The 22,447-nt window shown below is 38.5% G+C and overlaps 1 protein-coding gene across 1 annotated transcript; it reads right to left on the reverse strand.

Moving 5' to 3' along the window:
* Window positions 1-7,354: 7,354 nt before the first annotated feature.
* Window positions 7,355-22,190, reverse strand: LOC117344081 (GATA zinc finger domain-containing protein 15-like). Its single transcript, XM_033906731.1, has 3 exons — window positions 22,143-22,190; window positions 7,896-8,272; window positions 7,355-7,814 (listed from the first exon to the last, which is right to left on the reverse strand). Exons 1-3 carry the CDS (start codon window positions 22,188-22,190, stop codon window positions 7,355-7,357), a joined length of 885 nt encoding a protein of 294 aa, XP_033762622.1.
* Between the last annotated feature and the right edge of the window lie 257 nt (window positions 22,191-22,447).

Genomic DNA, 22,447 nt, shown 5'->3' on the forward strand with positions numbered 1-22,447 from the left:
TTGATTCGTGTAGGCGAGTACAAAAGGATTCCAGTTGTACTGGAAAATTGCATATCACTGTTTAAGATAACATTGATGTAGATCCGTGTCGGCGAGTACAGAATGATTTCCTATTGTACTAGAAAATTGCATATAACTGTTTAAGATAAAATTGATGTATATCCGTGTAGGCGAACACACAAGGATTTCCGGTAAATGATGAACCAACAGTACACCCACTTGTGATTTCCTAGCGTCGCCCGTCACAAACCTCAGGATGGCATTCATTCAATGCCTTAATTCTGGTGTTAAAGTTTACGAGGTTCCTCCGATTTAAAAAGAAATAGTTCTATTGCATCATATGTAAAATAGCTTTAACAGCAAAGATAATAACATAATTAGAGTTGGATGATAAAAAAAAACATACAATGTAGGAGTATCTCCAATAACACTCGCGGGTAACCTCGACTTTCTATTTACGGTAGAACATTGTTAGAATAGTCCAGGCAATCATTGGGCCTGGCGCTACATTACTGTACAAGAAAGGCTATTACGTGAGAAATGTAAAAGTTAAAATGGTACCTAACACAACCCACCATTACACTGGCAATGACACAAAACAATGAAAGAAAACATACTCTGACACTCTCAGAAACACACATACTCGGAAACCCTCGGAAATACACATACTCCGACACCCTCAGAAATACACATACTCTGATATCCTTAGAAATACAAATACTCTGACACTCTCAGAAACACAGACTCCAACACCCTTATGAAATACAAATACTCCAACACCCTTATAATCACACATACTCCGACACCCTCAGAAACACACATTCTCCGACACCCTCCAAAACACATATACTCCGACACCCTCAAAAACACACATACTCCGACACCCTCAGAAACACACATACTCCGACACCCTCAGAAACACACATACTCCGACACCCTCAGAAACACACATACTCCGACACCCTCAGAAACACACATTCCTCGACACCCTCAGAAACACACATACTCCGACACCCTCAGAAACACACATACTCCGACACTCTCAAAAATACAAATACTCCCACATCCTTATAAACACATATACTCCGACACCCTAAGAGACACACATACTCCGACACCCTCAGAAACACATATACTCCGACACCCTCAAAAACACACATTCTCCGACACCCTCAGAAACACACATACTCCGACACCCTCAAAAACACACATTCTCCAACACCCTCAGAAACACATATACTCTGACACCCTCAGAGACACATACTCCGACACCCGTATAAACACACATACTCCGACACTCTCAGAAACACACATTCTCCGACACCCTCAAAAACACACATACTCCGACACCCTCAGAAACATACATACTCCGACACCCTTATAAACACACATATTCCGACACCCTCAGAAATACACATACTCCTACACCCTCAGAAATACACATACTCCGACACCCTCAGAAATACACATACTCCGACACCCTTATAAACACACATACTCCGACACCCTTATAAACACACATATTCCGACACCCTCAGAAATACACATACTCCTACACCCTCAGAAATACACATACTCCGACACCCTCAGAAATACACATACTCCGACACCCTCAGAAACTCACATACTCCTACACCCTCAGAAACTCACATTTCCCGACTGATTTGCCGATAAATACATTGTATCTATTATTAAACATGTTCTATTATATTGTTATTGTGCAGCTTTATAACATATTTACGAATCAGGAAACTAGTTTAGAGTATTCATTTGTAGTTAGTTATTTTGACATTTCTAATAGATGTGTTCATCAAATAAACATTTTATAATATTGTCCCAGTAGATATCAAAAGGTGTCAACTGATTTGTTTGATGCTTTTAAAATTTCAGAAAAAGAAATTAGTTTAAAGAAGCTACATGTACCGACATCTGAAATAAAATGTAACAACAAACACCCCATCCGCAAGGACGCTGATAACTTTAAAACAAGCATCGCTACACAACTTTCGATTCCTGATACAGATTAGTAATTTTTGAAAGTAGCAACAAAACGTAACGACCAGCGAAATTTATCACAATATGCCGACAAATGAAGAATATTGACGTACGTAAACCTCGTTACACAGCCGGATATCTTACACATGGAGAAGTAAAATCTCCGTCAAACGGCAAAACCTACAAGTCGTATTGATTACCGAGATGTTTTACATGTGTTTTGTCGGTTTTATCGCCGGCTATCGCCGTGTTAGTGTGAGATGCAGATCATAGGCTTTCCCCTATACGCCAGGGTAATAACGCACGCTACGAGATCTCGTCCCATAGATCACTTTACCAGGCAGTGTTATATCGCCCTAGGGCGTTAGATAATGCAGAGGTACACAGGATAAGTGTAACATCGATGGTGCGATTGGAAGCTCGTTTGTTACGTTTTTCTGTAGTCTTACAGGTAGATATATCAGCATTTCCTTAATCACTGAACAAACAGCCTCTCGGCAACACATACTTTTATACACACAAAAACGGCGCATCAGCAAACAGAAATGTGTTGAAAGCAGCTTCCAGAAAGACAGCTTAGTAATGAATCTGTCAAACTGACGACCACCTATAGCATCAGTAATGACAGTAACATATACATACTAATTAGGATGAGAGCTCGCAAAGACCTACCGAATAGGGTAGGAGGCAGAAATATTTACCAAATAGGGCGAGATTTAGAAAAGACCTACCGAATAGGGTAGGAGTAGGAAATATCTACAAAATAGGGCGAGATAGGGCGAGATTTAGAAAAAAAACAACCACAGGACTTGAGTCAGAAATATCTGACCTCCCGAAGACCTGCCAATAGTTTATGACGAAGGAAAATGTACAGTCACTCAATAGTTTATGACGAAGGAAAATGTACAGTCACTCGATAGTTTATGACGAAGGAAAATGTACAGTCACTCAATAGTTTATGACGAAGGAAAATGTACAGTCACTCGATAGTTTAGGACGAGGGCAAATGTACAGTCACTCAAGAGTTTAGGACGAGGGAAAATATACAGTCACTCAAGAGTTTAGGACGAGGGAAAATGTACAGTCACTCAATAGTATAGGACGAGGGCAAATGTACAGTCAGTAAATAGTATAGGGCGAGGGGAAATGTACATATATTAAATAGTAAAAGACGAGGGCAAATGTACAGTCTTTAAATAGTATAGGACGAGGGCAAATGTACAGTCAGTAAATAGCATAGGACGAGGGTAAATGTACAGTCACTAAATAGTTTAGGACGAGGGTAAATTTACATCCATTAAATAGTATAGGACGAGGGAAAATGTACAGTCACTAAATAGTATAGGACGAGGGCAAATGTACAGTCAGTAAATAGTATAGGGCGAGGGGAAATGTACAGTCACTAAATAGTAAAAGACGAGGGCAAATGTACAGTCTTTTAATAGTATAGGACGGGGGGAAATGTACAGTCACTAAATATTAAAGGACGAGGGCAAATGTACAGTCATTTAATAGTTTAGGACGAGGGCAAATGTACAGTCACTAAATAGTAAAAGACGAGGGTAAATGTATAGTCTTTAAATAGTATAGGACGAGGGAAAATGTACAGTCACTCAATAGTATAGGACGAGGGAAAATGAAGAGATACTTAATTGTATAGGACGAGGGCAAATGTACAGACATTAAATAGTAAAAGACGAGGGCAAATGTACAGTCTTTTAATAGTTTAGGACGAGGGCAAATGTACAGTCACTAAATAGTTTAGGACGAGGGCAAATGTACAGACACTAAATAGTATAGGACGAGGGCAAATGTACAGTCACTCAATAGTATAGGACGAGGGCAAATGTACAGTCACTAAATAGTATAGGACGAGGGCAATTTTACAGCCACTAAAGAGTTGAGACGAGGGCAATTTTACAGCCACTAAATAGTATAGGACGAGGGCAAATTAAATCACCAAACTGTATAGGACGGGGGCAAATGTAGTCATCAAATAGTTTAGGAAGAGGCAATGAGTGTATGTGGATGGAAGAGGGTGTTTTGAGGTTGCGATATTTTCGTGTTTGTCTCCTAGTGTCGATATTATAGTGCTATCTCACTGAAGCATACTGGCGAAGACACCAAGCAGAACAATCCCACCTGGTTACAGTATACTGATAACAGGCAAACCAGTCCACTCCCAAAAATGTTGAGCGTTGTGCTGGAAGAGAAACTAACAGTTGTAACGAGTTTGGTCTTACCGAGGACTTAAAGAAAACATTTTAAATCATTTAAACAGTTCCAGACCCTATTTAAAAATAGTTTTATAATGGTGGCAGTCGTTTTGAGCTACCTTACGAGGACAACAACTTTTAGGATTTAAAGGGCGAAGGTAACACATTCAGTATACTGAAAAAGGAGCAAGTCCTGCAAATTGGATGGATATAAATATTTTTCCGCCTCGTTATACTTCCGACGTGGTATTTTGTAAAAGGATTAGCTCATTTCCGGATTAAAATGCTGTATTGTCCCTGGAGAATAGACTCCCATGGCCGTTGATCACTTTTTTATAGTTTCACTGAGTGGCAAACCACGGTTAATGTAAACATGTTATTCCCAGTATCGATATGTCACCAGTCGGATACAGGCTCATACTGTAATCCATTAAATACTTTAAAATGTTTTCCGAGTCGATGATCAATGAGGATTATGTTACCAGGAGTAAAACCAGATCGTTTGTAACGTTAACTGGGAACTAGTGATGCCTGGTTGCAGCCATAATAGGGCGATAGCAGTGATGGCAGTTCCTGCTGTTCCTGGTTTTGAATAACAAAGTTCGTGATTCATTATTTCTCCGTTTCATGTTAGCGAATATATCTATTTCGTAAAAAACAATTTCCTCCAACAGTCATGCGTATGTAGTCTATCAAATCAATGTCCCGACAATATCATAAAGGGACGTTTTTCAACAGTTTATAAACAATTTCATGACAGTTCTAAGGAGACACTTGGCACGTGCACAGACATTAAACATGGCGAATGACACCCAGGAAGACTATAAACATGTCACACTCAAATCGATTCCTTCTGCTTCTCCGCGCAGGCGCACTAATGCGAATTGGCATACTCAATCTGGTAGCAAGGTCATTCATTGAAAGTCACAATCAACAAACGGAAAAAAAATATTGTTACTGGGTAATAAACTTCGTATCGAATGAAAGGTCCAGGTTTATGGTTACCATGGTACAGGTTAATGGTTACCACAGTACAGGTTTATGGTTACCATAGGACAGGTTTATGGTTACCATGGTACAGGTTTATGGTTACCATGGTACTGGTTTATGGTAATCATTGGACAGGTATATGGTTACCATAGAACATGTTTGTGGTTACCATAGAACATGTTTGTGGTTACCATAGAACATGTTTGTGGTTACCATGGTACTGGTTAATGGTTACCATGGTACTGGTTAATGGTTGACATCAAGACCTTATCGAAATGCATACAATATTACTGAAAAAGGTGTGTTCAATGCGCACAATTATGCTTTACCGTTCGGTTGATTGATTGATTGATTGATTGATTGATTGATTGATTGATTGATTGATTGATTAAACGTCCTTACTTTAGTTATAATCGAGTCTGGGGCACCAAGGTGGGGAGGGGGGGGGGGGGGGGGGGGGGGGGTAAGTTACTGTCGGACACTTTTCAGAGGTTTCGTTGCAAAATATAGTTCATTCCTAGTAAGCATGACGATTTTGTTTTCACATTGGTATTGTATTGTTGATGCTGCCGTTTACGTGAACAAATATGTACTGAATGAAAAATACCCCGCGCGCGCCGAGTCTCCAAGCTCTCGTTCTCCGAGCGGACATCGTACCACAAGGCTAAAGTGAGTCCCGCTAGCCTGAGCTATTAAGGTGACATATATTCTCCACTTTCACATGTTGTTGCATTTTTATTGCGAGTATTACTGTTAATTAGAATGCTTTCGAATACATTGATACCGTTTATGTTGTTGTTGAAAAACACTTAAATAATGCACAATGGACGAAGATATTTTGGATAACAGCATACAAATCGATACATGTATAAATTAGCTATGATTGTACACACTTTAGCAGTGAGTTAATTAGATATCGTTATGCCGGTGTCATTACATCTCTCAACATGTTGCAATTTTTATGCCAGTGATGCGATGTGTTTTATAGACAAGAGAAATTAAAATTTCATTTAATGACCTTCTCGACGTGCCAGTAACAAATTAATTATACAACAGGGGCATTTTATGAAACGCAAGAAAAGCGATAATGACGTTTATTTCACAACATTACCTAGCAAAACAGTCATTACGACCTTAACGATCGTGATTAAATTACTGAACGACAGTACTGTCTGCCATCAAACAGTGTCTACTGTACATTACTGGACTAAATGACAATTTGTTATGGAACTAGGGAGTAGTATTGGGTACTTGGTCCGCCTGCTTCCGGCGTCAACACCGCATGATCAAGGTATTTCGTTCATTAGTGATTAAATTAGTTTACAATACCTAAATATTTATAAAATTTTACTAGATTTTAAATTAACGTTATGAATACCAAACCACAAGTGTTTAAGCATTAATGATGAAGAAGCCTTAAAAACTGCGTTCAGGAATATCGTGTGAGTTACTGCTGTACGTAACATGTTTCTTTAGTTACTGTTGTACTGTGAGTTAATGTTGAACTGTGAGTTAATGTTGAACTGTGAGTTACTGTTGAACTGTGAGTTAATGTTGAACTGTGAGTTAATGTTGAACTGTGAGTTACTGTTGAACTGTGAGTTAATGTTGAACTGTGAGTTACTGTTGAACTGTGAGTTAATGTTGAACTGTGAATTACTGTTGAACTGTGAGTTACTGTTGAACTGTGAGTTAATGTTGAACTGTGAGTTAATGTTGAACTGTGAGTTACTGTTGAACTATGAGATACTGTTGAACTGTGAATTACTGTTGAACTGTGAATTAATGTTGAACTGTGAATTACTGTTGAACTGTGAATTAATGTTGAACTGTGAATTACTGTTGAACTGTGAGTTACTGTTGAACTGTGAATTACTGTTGAACTGTGAGTTACTGTTGAACTGTGAATTACTGTTGAACTGTGAGTTAATGTTGAACTGTGAATTACTGTTGAACTGTGAGTTACTGTTGAACTGTGAATTACTGTTGAACTATGAGTTAATGTTGAACTGTGAATTAATGTTGAACTGTGAGTTACTGTTGAACTATGAGTTAATGTTGAACTGTGAATTACTGTTGAACTGTGAGTTAATGTTGAACTGTGAATTACTGTTGAACTGTGAGTTACTGTTGAACTGTGAATTACTGTTGAACTATGAGTTAATGTTGAACTGTGAATTCATGTTGAACTGTGAGTTACTGTTGAACTGTGAGTTACTGTTGAACTGTGAGTTACTGTTGAACTGTGAGTTAATGTTGAACTGTAAGTTACTGTTGAACTGTGAGTTAATGTTGAACTGTGAATTACTGTTGAACTGTGAATTACTGTTGAACTGTGAATTACTGTTGAACTGTGAGTTAATGTTGAACTGTGAATTACTGTTGAACTGTGAGTTAATGTTGAACTGTGAGTTACTGTTGAACTGTGAGTTACTGTTGAACTGTGAGTTACTGTTGAACTGTGAATTAATGTTGAACTGTGAATTAATGTTGAACTGTGAGTTACTGTTGAACTGTGAGTTAATGTTGAACTGTGAATTACTGTTGAACTGTGAGTTAATGTTGAACTGTGAGTTACTGTTGAACTGTGAGTTACTGTTGAACTGTGAGTTACTGTTGAACTGTGAATTAATGTTGAACTGTGAATTAATGTTGAACTGTGAGTTACTGTTGAACTATGAGATACTGTTGAACTGTGAATTACTGTTGAACTGTGAGTTACTGTTGAACTGTGAATTACTGTTGAACTGTGAATTACTGTTGAACTGTGAGTTAATGTTGAACTGTGAATTACTGTTGAACTGTGAGTTACTGTTGAACTGTGAGTTACTGTTGAACTGTGAATTACTGTTGAACTGTGAGTTACTGTTGAACTGTGAATTACTGTTGAACTGTGAGTTACTGTTGAACTGTGAATTACTGTTGAACTGTGAATTACTGTTGAACTGTGAGTTAATGTTGAACTGTGAATTACTGTTGAACTGTGAGTTAATGTTGAACTGTGAGTTACTGTTGAACTGTGAGTTACTGTTGAACTGTGAGTTACTGTTGAACTGTGAATTAATGTTGAACTGTGAATTAATGTTGAACTGTGAGTTACTGTTGAACTATGAGATACTGTTGAACTGTGAGTTACTGTTGAACTGTGAATTACTGTTGAACTGTGAGTTACTGTTGAACTGTGAGTTAATGTTGAACTATGAGATACTGTTGAACTGTGAGTTACTGTTGAGCTGTGAGTTACTGTTGAGCTGTGAGTTACTGTTGAACTGTGAGTTAATGTTGAACTGTGAGTTACTGTTGAACTATGAGATACTGTTGAACTGTGAATTACTGTTGAACTGTGAGTTAATGTTGAACTATGAGATACTGTTGAACTGTGAGTTACTGTTGAACTGTGAGTTAATGTTGAACTATGAGATACTGTTGAACTGTGAGTTACTGTTGAACTGTGAGTTAATGTTGAACTGTGAGTTACTGTTGAACTATGAGATACTGTTGAACTGTGAATTACTGTTGAACTATGAGATACTGTTGAACTATGAGTTAATGTTGAACTGTGAGTTAATGTTGAACTGTGAGTTAATGTTGAACTATGAGATACTGTTGAACTGTGAATTACTGTTGAACTATGAGATACTGTTGAACTGTGAGTTAATGTTGAACTGTGAATTACTGTTGAACTGTGAGTTAATGTTGAACTATGAGATACTGTTGAACTGTGAATTACTGTTGAACTATGAGATACTGTTGAACTATGAGTTAATGTTGAACTGTGAGTTAATGTTGAACTGTGAGTTAATGTTGAACTGTGAGTTACTGTTGAACTGTGAGTTACTGTTGAACTGTGAGATATTGTTGAACTGTGAGTTAATGTTGAACTGTGAGTTACTGTTGAACTGTGAGATATTGTTGAACTGTGAGTTAATGTTGAACTATGAGATACTGTTGAACTGTAAGTTACTGTTGAACTGTGAGTTAATGTTGAACTATGAGATACTGTTGAACTATGAGATACTGTTGAACTGTGAGTTACTGTTGAACTGTGAGATATTGTTGAACTGTGAGTTAATGTTGAACTGTGAGTTACTGTTGAACTGTGAGATATTGTTGAACTGTGAGTTAATGTTGAACTATGAGATACTGTTGAACTGTAAGTTACTGTTGAACAGTGAGTTACTGTTGAACTGTGAGTTACTGTTGAACTGTAAGTTACTGTTGAACAGTGAGTTACTGTCGGACACTTAGTAATGTTGTATAGCACTGATGACTGTTTATTGTTGATAACTACACATCCGGACATCGAAACATCGACCTGAAGTACTCCTTTCCATAGCTATTGACAATTAGATAGAGAAGAGCCCAGTAAACCTCATGATACAGCTGTTTCGTCCTTCCAACACTAGTCAGATATACTGAGTATGAGCGATTTTTTTCTACCATAACATCGCATTAACAGGATTGGAGACAATGCGATTCATTCCGATATACATGACGGTTGTTTTATCTTCCATTGGCCTGATCAAATATCGCACCGAACCATTCCCCTTTTCATTAACCAATAACTCACGGTTTGATAAATTTAAGTGTCTCCTACATTACACACAGGGCGGCTTATGTAGAAGTATTCCGGATCGTTCCGTTCTCCAACACCAGATTAATCTTTATTAGTGCTTATTCTGCGGCATGTGCGATATCAGGTATTTAAACCACTGTATTATCAGTGTTATAAGCGGCAATCCCGACACATGTTATCCAAGATATAAGAGGAATATTACCGGAAGCACTATCTCTGCAGAACACGGGTCACGCGACGGACATTTTCGCCGAACCATCGAAAAATTAATATCTGCAATCTAACACGAACGAACGTGATGTGACTATAACAGTAGATCAGACGTACACACAATAAAAAGCCAGTCAGTGTTAAATGGCTACTGAATGGGTATCGATACATCTATATAAAACTATTGAACAATACATTTACGTCACGAATGCAGAACTTACACACATTATAGTGCAATGGAACGAAGTCGTTTTCGAATAACAATATTGTCTTGTACGAAACAAAAAACACTGAATATACCCATCGACACCCCTCCAAACCCCCAGACAGCCTTTTCAACCCCTCGACAACCCTCCTAACCAATCGATACCCTCCAATCCCCCCACACTCCCTCCCAAGCCCTCGACACCCCTCCCAACCCCTTGACACCCCTCCAAACCCCTCGGCATCCCTCCAAACCTCTCGATACCCCTTTAAATCCCCTAACAGTCCTCCACACCCATTTCAACCTTTCGATACCCTCATCAACCCCTCGACAACCCTCCAACCCCTACTCTCAGCACTATTCACACTATTACGCCCATTCTCAAGGGAGTCAGAATGAAACCCAGCTGAACAATGCTTGACACCACAGTGTGTTTGTCATCATACAGCTTGTACTCGGTTGACACTCCTGGTACGTGGGCTTACGTGAATACATTACACAATACCGGAAGTTGAGTTAAGACGGTTCGGAAATTTCCATCATTGTACACGCGGGCATTTTGTGCATTAATTTTGAAACCAAGAATAGATATGTTCCTGTCCATATGACAGCATCTGGAACATTGACCTGTGTTGGGCGGTGTCTGTTTGTAATAATGCTTCTGATCCGGGTTATCATATTTCAGTGAGATTACACTTTAAAACGGTCATTGAACGACTTCGTGCTTACATTATTAAGGTAATGTTATATCCAAGAAATGTGAGCCGTAGAACACGAACTTAACAATACACGGTCCTCGGCTTTAATCATGCCCTGCATGACATCCAACAATACTTAATCCACACGGACGTATACTGCTGTGATTTGTTACTCCAGGTAATGTGTGAATTCACTATTACATCTGAATAAAGCACCATACAAATATAGACTAGAGCGCCAATCTATCTCGTTTTACTTGATAGACATTTGATACGGTAATATCCCTAACCATATTTTACTGTATCCCTCGATATTTCTTAATAATTATATGACCACTATGGCGGTTATTGGGGGCACTGCCATCTGACGTGCACTGTATGTGCTGGATGCACGTGAACTCCAAAGGAGAAGTTACATGTATAGGATATGTCGTCCCCTTCATAGGTCAAAGATCAAAGGTCGACATACAAGCTGATATAATCACACAATGTGTTTATCTGTTACCAAACACTTCAGAAGTCGTGGGTCAAATTGAATGAAGGCTACATCACCAGTGATGTGTTCCGCGTTCGGGCGAGGGCGTCTATATTGTTATTGTTAGTTCACGATCGGAGAGCCGAGATCCCCGTGTGAGCGATTGGCCATAGACGGCCTGAAGCCCCCCATCTGTGCCCGGGCCCCCGGGGAAATCATGGTCCATCGCTTTGTTCGTATCTGTCAATCAAATACTATCAAGCGAAATGTTACAAGAGAGATGATACTAGGTTAGATATGTAACTAGGGACTCCATCACACTGTCTGTGCTGACATCCTCACCGGTTAATACTACATTTCACGCCAACTAATTGCACATTTCCCTTGTCCAACTGCATTTTTATACATAGTATATGTATTCAATTCATGGACGTATTTTATTTTTGTTTTAACATATAGTACACACATATATCATTTCGTAAGATAACAGGATTAAATGGCGCTGCGCTCCTGATCCGTGATGCAGTAGCTTTTCAGTCATATGATTAATGCTCACTTCCCCGGAAACATACACTGATTAAAACGTTAGAATGTAAGTAACTCAAAATCAGAATCCATGCTGAATAACCTGTTATGACAGGGGCGCCATTCATCATCCAGAGAAATATGGCGAAACTGGTTCACGTAATCAGGCTAAAGAAAGAGGCCCTCAGGAAATCCAAGCGTAATCCCCAACCCACGAATCGTCACTGACGGCGATAGTGTGATGTGAGGATTCCTGACATAATAATGTCATAATCTGGTCGATACCAGAATATTTTTTTTTTCAGAATTACAAAACAAGAACATGACTTTCTTAATCGCATTGTGAAACAGCAACATGGATCCTATCACTGGGCGACACGGTATTGTTAAAACATCATTGATGTTTATGCAAATGACGTAAATATTCATGAGATGTTGTGTTTTTGATATTTTACTAAAACACATTATATGCATAAAACACACAACATTGCATCACCATTGCTTGGAGTACCATAATACATTGTACGTACAATGATAAAAAAACACCATGATGCAATACAATTATTACACTGTTTATAATGGTTCTGCAATGTACATATTTATATTATATATTGCCCTTCTCTGCTGTTTAACTGAAAACACAACTTTTTTTAAACTTAAAGCGATTTTTTCAAGTGTCTTTCACGCCGATTCCTCAGGCCATAAACCATTATCAAGGTCGCGGTGATCAAAGGAGTTCTCGAAGATACGTATGACATATTTTGAAAAAAAAACAACGTCAGGACCAAAGGAAAAGATAAAATTTCATGAAATTTACTTTATAACCTTGGTTTTAATCAACAACGAAGGTCAAAGCATCCTGTGTGACAGCCAACTCGCTACATTAAAATGGCAGCTGTCAGATAGGATGTTTGATCGGGATACCTCTGTTCACAAACTGGAGAGCTTCCACCAGTGGCCCTATCAAGACAAATACCCGGTCACCGCACTACACAACGATGTGTTTAGCCAGAACAATAGTTTGCTTGGATACTAAGTCTGTTTTCCTATGATACCTTTCTGTACAGCTGTGGCTGCTTACAAAAGTGTAAAACATTTATTTATTTGTCGTAAAAAGACACAAACACTCTTTATTGTAACATGTGAAATGGAAATAAATGGTTTTAAACAAAATAGTTTTAAAACTGATTGAGTTGTGGCCGTTCTTGATAGCACACTTTTATTACTCTCTTCATGAAAAGAAAGAAAAATCAAATGAAATAGAATACCGATCAGGTCATCCGAAACAATGTTCTAGTGCAGTAGTTTAGTACGGGTTCGGTTCAACATTTTTGACATTTATTAAATATCGGATTAAAAAAAGGAAAGGAAATGATACTGGAAAACAATTACTGTTGATAGTGATTGGTAACAATTGTTTTGCCTTTTGTTTGTTTTGTTTTTCAAATAAACAAACATGTCTCTACCGTTTCTTAGCCTTTGACACGGCAACAGACTCTTTTCACTTCTTAAGTCATCATCTTGGCAATTATGAAAGCAAAAATGATAAATAAATAATAAAAAAAAAAACAAGTTAATTTTGAAGTATAGAGACATGTTTGTTTGTTTGCAAAGGGTGTTCCCTTTGGAACAATTTGGTGAGATGTTGTTTGCTTTTGTATTTAGTTCCCTTTTCACGGTATATTTTTGCGTGTGACTCGCCAGGCACGTCTGGTAAACATTAACCCATATGTAACAACGAGAGAGGTCCCGTGTGCAATATTTAAGTCTATTTAATTAAAATGGCGGACAGAACTTGAAGTCTCGATAAATCTGCTGATTGCTTCTGGGGCCTTTATTTCGACAGCATTGCCAAGATTCCCAATTATTACTGGCATGTCCATTACGCATCGCTCCTGTCCCATCTCGCACGTAATTCACGTGTAGATCGCTTCCGGCCACTAATGACCTGTGTATACCGCCACGGAAAATTAACCAGAATGAATAATTGATTAAAAGAAATGGAGAATTTCGGCACCGAAAGGTATTAGGAGATTTAAAAACACGTCTAAATTTATAACACTTAAATGCGTCCAATCCGACCTGCTTCGGTCTAATTGGTGTTTCCTTTGCCGAGGTTCGATAAATCTACGCCATCGATTCGTAGCAACTGTGTTTTCTCCTGAAAATTTTCCATAAGCTTTTAGATGAATGTGTGTGCTACATGTATGTAAATATATATATATAAAAAAAGATATGTTTAAAGCAAAACAAACATAATCAAACAAACAAAACAAACTGACAGTCGGAGAATGTCAAGGTACTTGAAAAAAATACTCTATTGTATCCATATGGACACCATTTCGGTGCTGTACGTTATCGAAAGTACTTTGCTGTATCACCGGACCCTCTCGGTGGTGTAGGTAATTAAACGGTACTTTGCTGTATAACCGGACCCTCTCGGTAGTGTAGGTAATAAAACAGTACTTCCGCTATTTCACCGGACCCTCTCGGTAGTGTAGGTAAGTTAACAAGCAATCAGTCGTATCTACTGACCATATCGGTGTTGTACGTTTAAGCAGTACTTCGTTGTATCTCGGGGCAGTCCCGATATTGTAGGTAAGTTAGCCAGCAATCAGTTTGTTTCTACTGACCCAGTCCACAGTCTCATATCATCTCGGTGTCTTATAGCTAAAGCCATAATTGGAGAATTTCACACTTGACAAATTGCCTTGAACAGAAAACACGTTTTCGGATGTAAACGGAATTCAGTCACGTGTTGTTGGACGGGTTCACTACGGGTATTAATTCCGAGATCGTAGAGAAGTGTGGCCTATAGTTAATTCTAGAACTACTTCCTCGTGAGGTGCGGTGCGATGGAAACATCTCTCTCATGACGGCCGGATTTCCAAATGACAAGAATTGATCCGACTCCGATGGACATTACAAGCGTTTGGTGTCACACAGATTGCCTCTTGGTTGCTGTCGAAAATAAACATCCAAACCTTATAGATTGTGTTATCGATATCGAGCAGAGGTGCGGAACTGGAAATATCCGCCTTTTACACGGAATCTAGATTTGCTGCCGAAGGTTTAGACTAACACTGTGGTTTTGTTGGTTTAAAAAGCCCGCGGAACTGGTTAGGAACTTCGTATGTCCACCATGTTTGGGAAATTGTGTATAGTTTTTATTCCAACGGTGTAGACAAGGAATTATGAATTGTTTTACATAAACCGATTACTGCAAATTCATTTATGTAAGTCCAAAGTTCTCAGTTCCGCAAAGATACGATCAACGACCAGAATTGTAAGCTGTGCATAGTTATATGAGCTATAGACTAGAGTTATCTCCCTTTAATTTTCAAAATCAATCCAGATCAGAAAATGAATAAGTGGGCCATTGATTGATCGGTAGGCTGTAAATAACTCAATCACGCGCCACATCACAAACAAAGCATTTTTTATAAAACATTTTGGAAACGAGACTGTATACACTTGCAAAGATAACATGATACGAACAGACGGACACAAACAATGTAGATACTGACAAAGATAACGTGGTACGAACAGACGGACACAAACAATGTAGATACTGACAAAGATATCGTGGTACGAACAGACGGACACAAACAATGTAGATACTGACAAAGATAACGTGGTACGAACAGACGGACATAAACAATGTAGATACTGACAAAGATATCGTGGTACGAACAGACGGACACAAACAATGTAGATACTGACAAAGATAACGTGGTACGTACGGACGGACATAAACAATGTAGATACTGACAAAGATATCGTGGTACGAACAGACGGACACAAACAATGTAGATACTGACAAAGATAACGTGGTACGTACGGACGGACATAAACAATGTAGATACTGACACAGATAACGTGGTACGTACGGACGGACACAGACAATGTAGATACTGACAAAGATATCGTGATACGTACGGACGGACACCAACAATGTAGATACTGACAAAGATATCGTGGTACGAACAGACGGACACAAACAATGTAGATACTGACAAAGAAGGTTCTGTACAAATAGCTGCAGACCGTCTTGCATTACATTTGATAGACAGGACAAATTGGCCTCGGACTAAATCATAACAATTGGTATTACATAAAAACATTACAGCCTAATCGATCAATCAATATGTTGGCATATATTTATATTCTCGGGTTCCTCAATCACAGAATGGTTATTCGTACATTTGTATCTGTCTTTGGAAACGATGATAAAGAACATGCTATGGGAAGTATATATTGTATGACAATCGATGAGTTAACTAATGTGTTATATGTAACACTACCTCTATAGTGAGACATCAACCATTCAATACGGTCATTGTACATTTCACGCAGTAAAGTGTTTCAATTCCATTTAGAAAGGTTTGCACGTTCAAACCATGGGACCGATATTGAATTTATTTTTACGGAAGACATCAAAGTATTTGTAATGGTTTTCAGATATGTTTTGTCATGGTATCTTTGGAAAAGGCAGACTGAGGTTTACTAGAATCTGTCCCTGTTTTGTCAGTATTCATTAACTTAATTAAAGAAAGCTTTACATTAGGAAAGCTAAACAAATGATATTTTTTCAATGGATGTTTTTAAGTTAAGGTATTTTCTAGGTCAAGGAACGGCGATAAAACGGTAGCCTGGTCTTATTGATCCAACCATTTCTATAAAGCAACCCTTTCTGAATATCAAACTAGTATAACAGCAATATGTCACCACCGTGAATGGAACATTTTTCGTAATATATAATGTTTATTCCGACATGCAAGTGATTAGCAACTAATTTACTACTTTACGTTGACTTAAATCCCTTCAAACACACACATAAATACGTATATCTACAATGTAGTCAATAATTATCCTTGAGATTTAAAAAACAAAAACAAAACAAAGATAAAAATACCAGAACAATGGATTGTCGATATCCCAATTTGTATGTCGACATGGCGGTAAGTGGTAAGAAGTGTTAGGGTTACTGCGTACTACTCCGTGTTGCTTGCTTTAAAACTCCATAAAACGTTTCGAAGAAGTGTTTCAACACAACAACGTAATACAGGATATTTCTCTCACCCCCCCCCCCCCCCCCCCCCCCCCCTTTTTTTTTTTATTATAAGCTGGAAATTCTTATTTCGACCGGATGATCTAACAGCAATGCAATGATTTAAGCTAAACTGCAGTCAAATCTAAATCCCATTTATATCAATATTGTGTACAATTGTAAGCGTCGTGCACAGCTGTGGATCGATACAGGGATTAAAGGCTATTTATTCTCGTCAAAACGAAATAAAATATAAATACCACGCTATACTGAACCTGAACGTCAGCGAAGTAATCCTATTCCAATTGATGGCCATATTGGGATGTATTCTATAGAGGTTCACTTAGCCTGCCAAGTACCCCCGTAGGTTGTACAAATGGAGCTGTTCATTTCGTCGTTATAATCTGATTATAGAATTACCGTGCATGTATTGTGTTTTAAATGTAGCCCCTAAACTTGTATTTCTGTATTTGATTATTGAAAGTATCATTATCGTAAGGAACAAACTATAGCACTTAGGCAATACTTCAGCATATTGTTTTGTTATGTAAATATTTGATAAGCGCTTACTCTACGGTGGCTGCTACCAGTTAGTAATTCTGGGTAGTCTGTATTTTACTATATAAGGTATATATAACATTTCACACATGTACTTTTTGTGTAGCATATTAATCAACATTATACAATTATTGCCCTCGTTCCGGGTTGACATGAATATTTGACCACCCGAGAGGTGTCATGTCACCCGAGGGCGTAGCCCGAGGGTGACATGACACCTCAAGGGTGGGCAAATATTCATGTCAACCCGGAACGAGGGCAATAATTGTTTTATTATACCGAAAAAAACATAAGTGAATCAATTTTGGTATCAATAAGTTTATTTATTACTAGACTATCAACAGTTTTTAAGAAAATTTATTTCATTAATTCATCAACTATTCAACAAATGCTCAATTGTAATCAACCTATAGCCATAGGATTCTAACCTGACCACTGATGTCTATACTCATTTTGTTCAATATTTATTTCTTCAAACCATATTTTAGACTGTTCAACGAAGATCGTTTAAGAGGTACCCCATCGTCTTTCTGGGCCCCGGCATAAAATTCTCCCAGTCGAACGTTCAATGTATGGACGTCGAAGTTTTCAAAATCCTTTGGTCTACCTGTTGCAGATAGGAAATGTATAAAGGAATCCACGGCCCCATTGATGACCCTTTTGGTGTTTTTAGAATCCTTTTCTTGCAATAATTTCGCCATTTCCTCCACTGTTGGCAGACGATAGCGCCCGCCGGCAGCCATTGTTGTTATCGAGCAGAATACTCGGAACTCCTCTGATTCGACTACTTTTGAAGACGTTACGGAAGAGAGTTCCGATTTGGGGCTCACGAGAGGGTGACATAACGATTTTGGAGGGCTCACGAGAGGGTGACATTATGATATTCAGAGGGTGACATGATGTTTCGAAAGCGACAGCAAGTAAATAATGAATTATTTGGAAAGTTGTGGTTGACATAACGAATGTTTTTAATCACGTGACATGGTTTTCACTAATCAGAAGCTGTGATACAAGTCTGAGGTATAATAATATCTATTTACAGATCTTTGGTGTTCTCCTGATTAATTTTCATGCCTTTTTTTTTGTTTTTTTTTTTTGTTTTTTGTTTTTTGTTTTTTTTTGTTTTTGTTTTTTTTTGTTTCTCGTTTTTTGTTGTTTTTTGGTTTTTTTTTGTTTTTTGTTTGTTTAAACCTCGAGACCCCCATGTTGTAACATTTACTTTATTTCGATAGAAATGTACTACTTTCGCTTTCAGATTAGTAAAAAATCTGAATTAAATCTAATTATGGATAACTCCATTATATGTCAAATAAAATCGTACTTCCTTAAGGCCTTGTACATTGAGAAACTAAACCGTTACGGAATATCGGCAATAACAAGAAACAAAAACAGAAAAGTACTCCAACTGACATTGATACATGTCACATCGAGTGAAACAGAATGGAAACCTGGCATTCTCCATGTTGATGTATGATGTTTGTATTGGCGCCTAACTCAATACAAACACACGGAAATATCGGTCCGGATATTATCCAGACCAACCGCACTCCGGATGTTAGTGCATCCCCCGGGAGTCACAGCCGTGTAGTGCAAAGTGAAGCACATAGATCACGAACAACGAGAAAGATGTTGACCAGCACATAAAGACATGCGTGGTTTACATTACTGATGGCTAGAGTTTTAAACTGGAGGTGGCATTGATAATTCCCGTGAGACTTTTAATGCGCATGTAATACAGTCAATATGCCAAATTTGTTAACATTACCATTACCCAAAATAAGAGTAAAAAACAACAGTGAATCCGGCATAAATTCTTATTAATAGATACAGTATACCAAAGAAACCGTAAGTCTATTTCAAAATTAATATAACGAGGTCACAATACGAAAAAAATATCGCTTTGCCGCGAGACCCTTAAAACATTACAAGAACAAGCTTAAGACCAGGCACCTTTGGATGGTAGGCGTATTTTGCTTCATCGACGACACTCGTCATACCAATATAGGTCAAATCGACGACACTCGTCATACCATTATAGGTCACTACGACACTCGTCATACCAATATAGGTCACGACGACACTCGTCATACCAATATAGGTCACGACGACACTCGCCATACCAATATAGGTCACGACGACACTCGCCATACCAATATAGGTCAAATCGACGACACTCGTCATACCAATATAGGTCACGACGACACTCGCCATACCAATATAGGTCACGACGACACTCGCCATACCAATATAGGTCACGACGACACTCGTCATACCAATATAGGTCAAATCGACGACACTCGTCATACCAATATAGGTCACGACGACACTCGCCATACCAATATAGGTCAAATCGACGACACTCGTCATACCAATATACATGTAGGTCAAATCGACGACACTCGCCAAACTAATATAGATCAAATCGACGACACTCGTCATACCAATCTAGTTCATATCCGGGTTAAAGTTCAGATGACGGTATCTATAACCTTGCTAAGGTTTCAGACTACTGATAAAACATAGGCGTGATAAGGTGACTGGTATTAGTTAAATCACAAATATACCGACTTCGACGTCATGGCCACCGGAAGCATATAACAGCCACCAGAAAAAAACCCGCTAAGTAAACAGGTCCTTTGTGTGTGTAGGGCTTCGTTCAACCCTTCTTCATATGACTAATCAATTTTCCCACGTCGATAAAGTTAAGTCTTCAGGAAAAACACCGCTGGTCTAATCAGCTTGAGGAGTGTACCAAAACCTCCTGATACTTATAACATGTCAGGATCCGAGAGTTAACTTAATCAAGTAGAATGTCTATTCGAACGTGCTCTGGAACAGCCAGTCAGCTGAGACATGAAAACTCTTGTTTCCTGAAGTAAGCTCTGGGACAGAGAATTAGATGTGACACTTTTTTTTCATTTAACATGTTTCTTAATAAGCGATGAGTGGCTGAACATACCCAAATAGTTTGCTATTCGCTGCTGTTAAACATCAAAGGCAAAATATCTTCAACATCACTGAATTCATCGTTCGTAGTAGCGATCCCTGTGGCTGGCTTGTCCCTAAAACTTGTGTATGAATAGAAGAACGTATACTGCGGAGACTGACATATGAACATAGGTGATAATTTAGGGATGTGTGACAGGGTTGTCGATTCTGTGTCGGTGTTAACTTTCACTCTTCGTAGAAGTGGGGCTTGTAGATCTGTCAAAATTTGGCTGCAGGGAAGTGCTCTAAATATGAAATTCTTCATCGCTGTATACGTACATAAACCTATTGTCTCGTCGGTAAAAGCCTACCCTCCCCTTCGTTTGTTTTCCTTTCTATTTCATTTCTCACATTTTCTATTATACCTTTTGTACATATCAAGTGATTTCGCGACACTAGAGTGATCCACATGTTGTGTTTTAAGTGTTAATAAAGGGTGTTGTGCAATACACTTCTCGGTTTGTTCGGTACCAGCTATAGAAGGATGTCAGTATAGCACTTACGGCGAAATGTGACAAAACACAGACCCTCTACTTATATCAGAAGGTATGCCAAGCATTTCAGTAACTACCTAGAAGGAAATGCTTTTCTCCAAATCTGTTCAAACTGTTACATTCTTAATGCATCACAGTTTTGTGTCAGCTTGTATTTTGATCTGCTTGATACAAACAAGTACACGCAAAAATAATATGTGGCTTGGTTACACGCATTTCTGTCATACTTACGTGCTTATCAGTATTAAGAGTAAATGTTACCATTCCAGTTACCTAATGTTTTGTCTTGGTTTTAGCTGTTTAACGCCCAGGGTCAAGGAGACACCAACAGCTAGGGTCATATGAGAACGGTTGTCAAGGAGACACCAACAGCCAGGGTCATATGAGGACGGCTGTCAAGGAGACACCAACAGCCAGGGTCATATGAGGACGGTTGTCAAGGAGACACCAACAGCCAGGGTCATATGACGGGTGTCAAGGAGTCGCCTATAGAGGCAGAGCACAGAAAGACAGAACAGTAAAGAAAGACAGATTTTGGATGCCAGGGGTCGCAAAGGGATAAAAGATCTAAGCTGGTGCCTTCAATGTCCCCTAAATAGAAGACACGGACGACAATCTCCGATAATTCAGGCTGGCCACTTTTAATCGGCTACTACGACAAACATGCAGTGAGATACAGCGGACCTTATCTTAGGACTCCACGACGTCCAAAAAACAGAAAATATCGGAGACACCACCCCCGACCCTACAAGGTTGAAATGACCCTCCTAATTAACAAAATCAATTTATTTATTACGTGCATTGTTTTTAGCTTCTCTATTGATATTTATATCTTCCCGGAATCATCAAATAAAACCCCTAACATACACGCTAAGCAAGGGTGTTTCCCTGTCGCCTTACACTGAGGTGGTCCACATAAGTAGGATTTGTAGTACACCAAAGAGGTCCGAAAAGATAAGGAATGATATCAAATGCTTTCCTAGAAAATGTCATTTTCTCCTTCTGTGTTTTTATGTGTATTTTGTTTCTAATAAATGTGTAAATATCTCAAACAAACATGGAATGTTTTTCCCGTGTTTTTCTGTTTTTTGTGACGTTTTTGTTTTCAGCAATCTCGACCATGGTCTTTCCTGAACTTGTCCCTTGTTTTTTTTCTTCTTACATTGGCCTCAGGGCGTAATCTGTCCTGCCAGTTGGCCTCCTTTTTCATTTTAGGGTTTTCCTGATGACGATCCTCCTTATGTTATTTTGTGATATTAAACTCGTTTTCGTTTTCTGTTAATAACATATGCATTGCACAAACTTCATTGCTGGTAATAAATTCATTGCCGTTTTATGGACTTTAAATATAAGTTTATGTTGAAGGGCGGAAGTGCTAGGCCCTTAGATATGCACTGTAAAAAATGAAAGCTTCTTTTAATGATAACCAAAGTTAAAACCAAACCCGGCTCATTAGGGAGGAAGCTT

This window comes from Pecten maximus, chromosome 15 (genome assembly GCF_902652985.1).
Source record: "Pecten maximus chromosome 15, xPecMax1.1, whole genome shotgun sequence".
NCBI lineage: Eukaryota > Metazoa > Mollusca > Bivalvia > Pectinida > Pectinidae > Pecten > Pecten maximus.